The sequence below is a fragment of the Eriocheir sinensis genome, unplaced genomic scaffold (assembly GCF_024679095.1).
Source record: "Eriocheir sinensis breed Jianghai 21 unplaced genomic scaffold, ASM2467909v1 Scaffold5, whole genome shotgun sequence".
In the NCBI taxonomy this organism is placed as follows: domain Eukaryota; kingdom Metazoa; phylum Arthropoda; class Malacostraca; order Decapoda; family Varunidae; genus Eriocheir; species Eriocheir sinensis.
Window position 1 is genome coordinate 74,783 of NW_026111831.1, and position 10,218 is coordinate 85,000.

General features: G+C 53.2%; 1 protein-coding gene across 6 annotated transcripts in view; it reads right to left on the minus strand.

The window, feature by feature from the left end:
• Positions 1-2,643: 2,643 nt before the first annotated feature.
• The window catches only part of LOC126992664 (mucin-1-like), a 99,243-nt gene continuing 91,668 nt past the window's right edge, over positions 2,644-10,218 (minus strand). For all 6 annotated transcript variants that reach the window (XM_050851471.1, XM_050851469.1, XM_050851472.1 and 3 more), the window contains 2 exons: positions 4,616-9,117; positions 2,644-3,927 (listed from right to left, as the gene is read on the minus strand). In XM_050851471.1, the coding sequence (XP_050707428.1) occupies positions 3,743-3,927; positions 4,616-9,117 (4,687 nt within the window). In that variant the 3' untranslated portion in view covers positions 2,644-3,742. The remainder of the gene's footprint in view (positions 3,928-4,615; positions 9,118-10,218) is intronic.

Consider the following 10,218-nt stretch of genomic DNA (forward strand, 5'->3'; position numbering starts at 1 on the left):
ATTGATACTCTTTGCGCTAACTACTGACGGTGGGAGTCTATTCCAGTGATCGACGACTATTTTATTGAAATAACTTCTGCGCGCCAATGTGTTACATCGGTTCCCCTTTAACTTCATACCGTTGCTGCGTGTTGTGTTATTGTGTTGGGGTCTCTCTGAAGTAGACAGTCTGGGTTAATGTTTTCGAATCTATTAATGATTTTGAGCACCTCAATAAAGTCCCCTCTTACCCTTCGCTTTTTTTAAGGAAAACATATCTAAACGCTTTAAACGCTCGACATACGGCAAGTTACGGAGCGCTGGAATTTGTTTGGTTGCTCGTCGCTGTATCTTCTCTAGCAAAACTTGATCTTTGATATAATTCGGTGACCAAAACTGAACAGAGCATTCTAGGTGTGGTCTTACATATGCTAATTATATATCTTAATAAGTTCGGGTGATTTATAATCAAAGTTTCTTGAGATTAATCCCAACATCATATTGGCTTATTTACTCGCCGCATAACATTGATCACTCATTTTAAGAGTGTTACTGATAATGACACCAAGATCTTTTTCTTGTTTTACTTCGTTGAGCTCATGTCCTTGAATCTGATATTTAAAGTTTGGATTCTTTTCACCTATGTGCATTACTTTACATTTATCTACGTTGAAACAAATTTAACATTTTTCGCTCCAGTCAGCAAGTCTTATTAAGTCTGATTGAATATTCTCGCAATTTTTACTGTTCCTAATTTGGTGTCGTCGGCGAATTTGGCTACTTTTGACAGGATATCAGTCTCTAAATCGTTCAAGTAAATTATGAATAGTGTTGGCCCCAGGACCGAACCTTGGGGCACGCCACTGGTTACGGGTTGCCAATCGGATGCTTCACCATTAAGAACTACACACTGTTCTCTGTCTGTGAGCCAGTCATGAATCCACCCACATAGATGGTCACTAATACCTTGGGAACGCAGTTTTGAAATAAGCCTAACGTGGGGAACTTTTATCAAACGCTTTCTGAAAGTCTAGGTAAATTACGTCATATGGGGCTCGGGCGTCCCAAGTTGAAAAAACATCGTTGAGAAAAGTTAAGTTGGTAAGACAAGATCGATTACTACGAAATCCGTGCTGATTATCAGTTATCAAATCATTTGTTTCGAGGAACGTGATCACTTTATCCCTGATTATTTATTAGAATAGTTTAATTAGGACAGACATAAGGCTGATAGTACGATAATTACTGGCTTGTTTTTATCTCCTTTTTTAACCCGTCCGCTGCGATTGGCACGGATTTGGCTTTCACTGGTAGCCTGGTAACATGTATTCCCAGATCTTTCTCTGCCTCTGTGGTGGATAGTAGTGTGTTTCCCATGTGGTATTGGTGTGCTGGATATCCCCTCCCAAGGTGCAGGACTTTACATTTTTCTTCACTGAATAGTATCAGCCACTTTTTGTTCCGTCCCTGTAGTTTGGTGAGGTCTTCTTGTAGGAAATCCACAGTCAAGGGGTTAAAGATCGAGGTAACATTGGCTCTTTTCCACTCAAGGGGCACGCTTACCTGTACTACTAAGTTGTTGAACATTAACGTTATGGATGATTCTAGCTGTTGACTACATTCGCTTAACACGCGAGGAGACAAATTTTCGGGGCCCGGAGATTTATTTGGATCTATTTTTTGTAGGTACGCACGCACTTCACTAATATCAATTTCGGTCAACGCAAGCTTATGTTCTTCAGGGCCTTAAAAAATATATTTCTCGGGGCGGGGATCGATGTCATGTTCTCTTTTGTGAATACGCTACTAAAGGTTGAATTTAGGACCGACGCCATGCCTTTATCATCACTAATCGTGTCGCCATTTTCTAATAGTGGGCCGATATTATTTTTAAGTTTTTTTGCTTCTTATGTAACTGAAAAATAACCTGGGATTTTTCTTAGCCTCAAGTGATATTTTCATCTCATACTCGCGTTTCTGTTTTCTGATTCTCCTTTCGCAATCTCTCTTGATATTGATATAATTAGTGTAATCCTGTGAATTGTGTGAGTTAATATTTCTTATACAGTTTTCTTTTTTCGATGATGATTTTCTGTAAGAAATTAGTCATCCACAACGGGTTGTGGTTCTCTGTCCTTCGTGACTTAAGTGGGATGAATTTATTTACGCTCGCTGAGATTTGTGCAGTGAAACGGTGATACATTTCTTGAGCGCTGACGGTATTGAGCAAATGACTCCGATTTACTGATGCCAATTCTCTTCTTAGGTCCGTAAAATTCGTTTTACTATAGTTAGGTATTAAGAGTGAGTTTTCTCGTGCTTTTGCTTCAATATTTAAAACACATCTGATTATGCTGTGGTCGCTGCTTGCAAATGGCTCGCCGACCTCACAGGCAGTTATGAGGTGGCTGTCGGTCGTGAAGACTAAATCAAGAAATAAAAAAATAAAATAAAAAATATATATATATATATATATATATATATATATATATATATATATATATATATATATATATATATATATATATATATAGATAGATAGATAGATAGATAGATAGATAGAAATGAAAATAGAGTAAAAGAAAAATGACAAAAAGAAAAGAACAAAAATAATACAAAAAGGAAAAAAACAGTAAAAAAAATAGGGAAAGAAAAAGTCAAACGTATTTTTTTCTCCTTTCACGTTTTCTTTTTTATAAAATTGACACAACAAAAAAATTCTTACAACTTTTTCTTACATTACAAAAAAAAAAAAAAATCCGTACACACACAATCCATGTACGTTTAATTTGACGTACATACACAAAAAAGTCATGTACGTGTGTGTATAAATTTGATGTACACACAAAAAAATCATGTACGTATGTGCATGTTTAATTTACGTACACACAGAAAAATCATGTACGTTTGTGTATGTTCAATTTTACGTACACACAAAAATTCATGTATGTCTGTGTATGTTTAATTTACGTACAGGCATAAATTCATGTACGCATGTGTATGAATTTGACGCACACAAAAAATCATGTACGCTTGTGTATGTATATCTTAAGTACACACAGAAAAATCATGTACGCTTGTGTATGTTTAATTTACGTACAGGCATAAATTCATGTACGTATATGTTTGTATTTCACGTACACACAAATTTCATGTACGCGTGTGAAAGTTTACTTCATGTACGTTTTATATAAGGTATCATGTACACACACGGCTTATTCCATACACACGTACACACGGGTATTCACACACACACTAGAGTTCATGTACGTAGCTATGTATCTATAAATCTACGTACACACACACGCACACGATGCGTTCATCTGTGTGTGTGTGTGTGTGTGTGTGTGTGTCTGTGTGTGTGTACGTATGTGAATGTATGTAGGTCTTATCAGTCCACGTACACACACACACACACACACACACGTTGGCTTTATAACAGCTAGGAAACACACACACACACACACACACACACACACACACACACACACACTCAATTATCTACATATTTATCAGAAGAAAAGAGGGAGAGAGAAGGAGGAAAGGGAGGAAAGGAGAGAAATAAGGAGAAAGGAGGAGGAGGAGGAGGAAGAAGTGGAGGAGAAGGAAGAGAGGAGAGCGAGGTAGAGAGAGTGGTGTAGACACAGAAGAAGGAGGAAGAAGAAGAAGAAGAGGAGGGAGGAGAAGAAGAGAAGAGGAAGAGAAGAGAGAAAAGAAGAGAGAGAGAGAGAGAGAGAGAGAGAGAGAGAGTCACCCTAACATCCTAACTCCTATTCCTTCGTCTGTTGAGGAAGAATCGGTTCCTCATCCCTTTCTTCTTCTGCGGGTCCTCCTCCACCGCCTCCTCTTCCGCGGGTTCCTCCAGGGTGGGGGCGGCTTCCTCTAGGCCCTCCGCGGGTGCCTCCTCCCCTGCCAAGGCCACCTCCTCCTCCAGGCCAAGGAACTCCTCTGAAGGGAAGGAAAGAAGGATTAGATTCTGTCCTCTCAAGGGAGCACTCAAGTATTTTCTCACAGTATTAATTTTGTCATTTTTTTATTCTGTTATTGTTAGAAAGTTGTCCTTGTGTGGTGGTGGTGGTGGTGGTTGTAGTAGTAGTAGTGGTAGTAATAGTAGTAGGAGGAGGAGAAGGGGGTGGAGGAGAGAGGAATGAAGGGGGAGAGGAAGGGAGGGTGGCACGCGGCTGGGGAGGGGAGAGAGATTGAATGAAGAGGTAGAATAAGGAATGGATGAGTTGGGGAAGGCAATGAGTGTGGAATGCGTTAGGTAGTGGTAGTAGTGGTGTTGGTAGTAATAGTGGTAGTAGTGGTAGTAGTATAAGTAGTAGTAGTATAAGAAGTACATAGTAGTATAAGTAGTAGCAGTAGTAGTAGTAGTAGTAGTAGTAGTAGTAGTAGTAGTAGTAGCAGTAGTTGTTGTTGTTGTGTTGTGGTGGTGGTTGTGGCAGTTGTAAAGATAGTGGCGGTAGTCGTGGTCGTGGTGGTGGTGGTCGGCGTGGTAGTCAGTTGTAGTCGTCGACGTGGCGGCGTGTGTCGGTGGTGGTGGAGGTCGGCGGTGGTCGGTGGTCTGGTCGGCGGTGGTTACTCTAGTGGTCGGCGGTGGTCAGTGGTCGGTGATCAGCGGTCGGGCGTGGTGTACCTGGAGCGGCGGCGGCGGGGTCCTGGGGCTCCTCCTCCGGGGCGGGGGTGGGCTCCTCCTTGCCGGGGCGGCGGCGGCGGTTGAAGAGCGACGAGATGCCGCCCGGGCGCCGCTGGCTGGCTGGCGCTGCGGTGGCCTGCTGGGGTTTCTTGGCGGCGGCGGGCTTGTCGGGGCGCTTGGTCTGACGGCCCCGGAACCTGCTCAGGAAGCCGCCGCCGCCTCCGCCGCCGCCGCGACGCCCCGGTCCCGCCCCGCCCGGGGCCTCCTCGGCGGGCTGCTCCTCCTCCGCCGGCTGCAGCTCGACCCCGTCCTCGAGAGGCGCTTCGCCCGTTGGGGCCACCTCGGCCTCCAGCAGCTGCTCCTCCTCGCCGAAGGTTGCCTCGGCCGCGACCTCCGCCGCCGGCGTGGCTTCGGTGCCGCGGCCCCGCTGTGGCCCGCGGCCCCGGAACCTGTTCAGTGAGGGCCTGGCGCGGCTCTGCAGGGAGGTGCGTCTGTTGGCAGTGGTGGGCGCGGCGGCGGCGGCGGGGGTGGAGTCGGCGGGGGCGGGGTCGGCGGGGGCCTCGCTGGCCTCGGGGGCCTCAGGAGTGCTTTGGGCGGGCCGGGAGCCGCGCACGCCAAAGCGGTGCCTGTTGAGGGGGCGGCGACCACCCGCGCGGGTGGGAGCGTCGCGGGCGGGGGTGGGGGCGGGGGCGGGGGCGGGGTCTGCCTGGTCAGTGGGCTGGGGTGCCTCGGGTTCCTCGGCGAGGGTGGGGTCAGCCTCCGGGTCCTCGGGGTCCTCCGCAGGGGCCGCCTCAGGGGCCTCCTCGGCGGCCTGTGCTCCGCCGCCACGCACCCGCTGCCGCTGGCCGGGGCGGGAGAAGAGGCCGCCGGGGCGGGGGCGGGAGCGGCGGGACGAGAGGGAGAGAGGCGAGGCCGGGGCGGCGGACGGGGTCGGGGAGGGTGACGGGGACAGCGAGGGGGTCGGGGAGGGTGCTGGGGCGGGGTCGGCGTCCTCAGGGGTGGTGGCACCGGGCCGGCTGCCGCTCCGCCTGAAGCTGAGGGAGCCGCCGAGGCGCGGCTTGTTGAAGCGCGAGACTCCACCGGGGCCGCGCGAGGCCGGGGCGGGAGCGGGGCTGGCCTCTACCTCCTCCTCCTCCTCCGCCGGGGCCTCCGTCGCCTCCTGGGTCTTGCCTCTGCCGGGCCTGAAGCGGGAGGAGCCGAAGCGAGAGGTTCCGAAGCGGTTCCTGTTCCCGAGGGAGGGGGCGGCGGCGGCGGTGGTGGTGGTGGCCTCGGTGGTGGAGGGTGTGAAGCGAGAGGCTGCCCCTGGACGGAGACGGGACGACCCGCGGGGCCTGAAGCCGAACTTGTCCCGACCCGAGGCGGCCGTGGTGGTGGTGGGCTCCGGCGTGGTGGTGGTGGTGGTGGTCGTGGTGGTTGTGGTGGTGGTGGTGGTGGTGGTTGTGGGCTCCTCTGTGGTGGGCTCAGGCTCGGGCTCGGGCTCGGGCTCTGCCTGGGGCTCGGGGGTCGTGGGGACCTCCGTGCCCTCGCCGTAGTAGTCGTAGGAGTAGTAGTCGGCGGGCGGCGCCGCGGTGTCGTAGTCATACACGTCGGGCGTGGTGGTGGTGGTGGTGGTGACTTCGGCGTCCTCGGCCTCGGCGGCGGCGGAGAAGGCGTAGAGGGACACGGCGGACACGGCGGGCGGCATCATGGTGGTGGGGGCCTCCGTGTGGGGCGCCTCGCCCTCGCCCAGCACCCGGGGCTCGCGGTGGTCTCCGGTGAGCCCCGGCACCAGCGGCGTGTCGTGGTGGTCGTCCAGGCCCAGGCGGGACGACTCCTCGAAGAGCGGCTCGCGGTGGTCGTCCGTCAGCTCCTCCAGCAGCGTGTCGTCCAGGGGCGGCGGCGCGGCGGTGGTGGTGGTGGGGGTGGTGCGCGGCGGGAACCTGGTGCTGGGTGGCAGCTTGTCCTCCTCCACGGCCACGGCGGCATCGGCGGCGGCGGCGGCAGCGGCACGGGACGACTCACGGACGGTGTTGCGGCCGCGGCCGCGGCTGGTCGTGCGGGAAGTCTCAAAGGAGCGGCCGCGGGCTGGGGCGTCGATGGTGTTCTCCTCCGGAAGCGCCTCTAGTCTGCTGCTGCCGCCACGCTCCCTGCTCCTGCTCCTGCCCCTGCTGCCGAAGCTCTGCACCTCCTCTACCACCTCCGCTTCCTCCTGCACCTCCTGCGTGGTCTGGAACCTGCTGCCGCCCCGGGACCTGCTGCTGCCGCGGGACCGACTGGACCCACGACTCGGCAGGGTGGTGGTCGGCGGCGGCGTGGTCGTGGGAGCGGGGGTCGTCGTGGTGGTGGTGGTGGTGGTGGTGGTCAGGGTCTCAAGGGGCTGCTCGGTCTGGAGTCCGTCCTCGGGTACCTCCTGGTCCGGGTCCTGGGCTGGGTCATGAGTAAGGTCCTGGGCTGGGTCTTGGTCCGGGTCCTGTGCCGGGTCCTGGTGTGCGGCGGGGGCGGGGTCGACGTCCACGGCCAGGTCGTCGTCGTAGAGCGGGTACTCGTCGTCGTAGTAGTAGATGTACTCGTACTCGTACATCTGGCCGTTCACCTCCTTGATCTCGATCTTGCTGCGCGTCCTCAGCTCGGTCTCTGAGGGAAGCAGCTCCTTCTCCTGCCCCGCCAGGCTCCGGCCCCCCGCCCCGGACACCCCGATCACCTCCCCCTCAGCCCCGGCCTCCTTCTTCTCGCTCTCCTTCCCCAGTACGTTCTCAGCCGGGGTGGCCGCGCCCCCCTCCTTCGCCGCCTCCTCGGGGAACACCACTGGGGGGATGGTCACGCCCTCGGGAATCTCCGTCTCGGTCTCGGGGGGGTGGGCGGCGGACCGCTCCTCCGCCACCGCCTCCTCCTCCACGTGTGTGTCCGGCAGGAGCTCCAGGAGACTTGGGTCCTTATGGTGAGGCAGCCCGTGAGCCAGTTCATCATGGTGAGTCAAGTCATGAGTCAGCTCGGCATGAACCAGCTCCTCTTGATGAGTCACGTCATGGGCGCTCTCCTCTTGGTGAGTCTGCTCGTGAGCGAGTTCCTCTTGATGAGTAAGTTCCTCTTCGTGAGCCAGTTCCCCGTGGGTCAGGTCATCGAAGTGAGCTGCGTCCTCTTGGTGACCAAGAGTCCTTTCCTCGTGATGACTCAGTTCCTCTTGGCGGGAAAGCTCCTCGTGGTGAAGCTCTTCTAGGAAGGCCTCCTCCCCTTGATGAGTCAGGGCGTCTTGGTGAGCCAGTTCTTCTTGGTGAGTCAATTCTTCTTGGTGAGTCATATCTTCATGATGACCGAATTCGTCTTGGTGAAGCAATTCCTCCTGATGAGGCAGGTCTTCAAGGAGAACCTCTTCTTCATGGTGAGTCATTTCTTCATGATGAGTCTGATCCTCTTGGTGAATCAAATCCTCTTGGTGAATCAAATCCTCTTGGTGAATCAAATCCTCTTGGTGAATCAAATCCTCTTGGTGAGTCAGATCCTCTCGGTGAGTCAGATCCTCTTGGTGAGTCAGATCCTCTTGGTGAGTCAGATCCTCTTGGTGAGTCAGATCCTCTTGGTGAATCAGATCCTCTTCGTGAGTTAGTTCTTCATGGTGAATCAGCTCATCGTGGTGAATGAAATCCTCTTGGTGAGTCACTTCATCATGGTGAGTTAGTTCCTCGTGGTGGGCCAGTTCCTCGAGGTGAGTCATGTCATCTACAAATGCCTCTTCATGGTGAGCCAGTTCCTCTTGGTGAGTCAGTTCCTCTTGGTGAGTCAGGTCGAGGTGGTGCGAGTCATCAAGGGCGTCCTCGCGGGGGGCTGCCTCCAAGGGGAGGTCCTCAAAGGCTGCAGGGCTGTCCTCGTGAAGCAACTCCTCAACGGGGGTGTCCTGGAGGTCTGAGATATCCCCCTGGGGTCCTGCAGCATCCTCGGGGCCCACGGGGACGACGATGACCTCTCCTTCATGGGCGGTGAAGACTGAGTCGGCCGGGGGGGAGGGGAGGTCATCTGGGGTCACCTGGGGGCTGGCCACGTCGAGGTCACTGGTCTGGAAGGCGACGAACTCCTCTCCGGGTCTCGGCTTCGTGATGATTTCGGCGTCCTTCCCTTTGGCGATGACCTTGGCCTCGGCATCCTCTTCGGCCTGTGGCTCGGGCTCGGCGATGACTTCAGGCTCACTTGCAGGCTCTTCGGGTTTCGGTTCGCTGATGACTTCCGGTTCTGGCTCGGTCTTGGGTTTCTGGGAGTTATCACCTCGACCTCCGAACTTGATTGCCGGGCGGAACGACGGGCGGCGGCGGCGGAGCGACCCAGGTGGCGGGGAGGGGGCAGAGGGGGAGTCGCTTGGCTGGTCTTCCTCCTGCGGTGCTTCGGTGGTCGAGGAGGCCGTGGCTGAGGTGCGGCGGGACAGCAGGTTTTGTCTGTTCCGCCCCAATATTGGGCGTCTCCGTTCACCTTGTGGTCGCGCTGACGTATTGGCCGCGAGCACCGCCAGCAGCAGCAGCACCAGCGGGGCCCACCTGTGGAAGGAGAGCTGATTAGGTGCTGACTCTACGGTACAGACTAAAGGGTTAAAGTGGTGGGTGTAAGTCAGGAAATGCTGATTAGGTGCTGAGTCTACGTGTGTTTTGATTACAGGGTGAAAGTGCTGAGTGTAAAACAGGGAGTGCTAAAACAGGGGGAGACGTTCAGGAAGACGCGAGTTCAATCCCCGACCGGTGCCACCAAGCTGGGATTTTTCAGCCGCCGCCGAGTGGCTTAAAACTACCCACATGCTGTCCAGAAGACCATCTATCAACCCGGACTCTAGATTCTAGGATTGAAGATGAGCTCCGGGAGGGCAGCATGTGCCAATGCATGATGGCGCCACTATAAACACTCGCCTGCGCCAGAACGGGCTGGGCCGACCATCAGGCCCCACCGGGAAGAAGCCTTGGACCGACCATCAGGAATCCAGGATCCACCGGGAAGAAGCCTACCGGCGTAATAGGCCAAGACGTAAAAAAAAAAAAATAAATAAATAAATAAATAAATAAAAAAAGGTGCCGAGTCTAAGAGTGCTGACGACAGGGTGAAGGTGCTGGGTATAAGATAGTGTGATGAGTATAGTGGTGCTGAGTCTAAGACGTGTGGTGACTGCAGGAGTGCTGGGTATAGGAGTGATGAGTTAGAGAGGTGCTGAAAACAGTGAAAGTGCTAGGTAGATATATAAGTGATGCTAAGGTAAATACAAAGTTCAAACAGGGACGAGTGCTGCGTGGGTGCTGACCAAGTGCTGAACGTCATATGTGTTAGATAGACTTCATCTAAATCGCCTCTTATTCCTTTTAAAAAAACTCGATTATGTCAACTCGCAGTCTACGTATTTTCAAAGAATGTAGGTTAATTATTTTAGTCTTTCTCTGTACGGTAAGTTCCTAAGTCCTTGGATCATTTTAGTCATTCTATTCTGTATTGCCTCGAGGGAATTAATATCCTTCCAGTAATAAGGGAATCAAAACTGCACTGCATACTCTAGCTGAGGTCCAACCAGAGTCATATATAATTAGAGACTAACCTACCCTAACCTAACCTCCCTGTAATAGGCAGCCAACACTGCACTGCATAATCCAAGTGAGGCC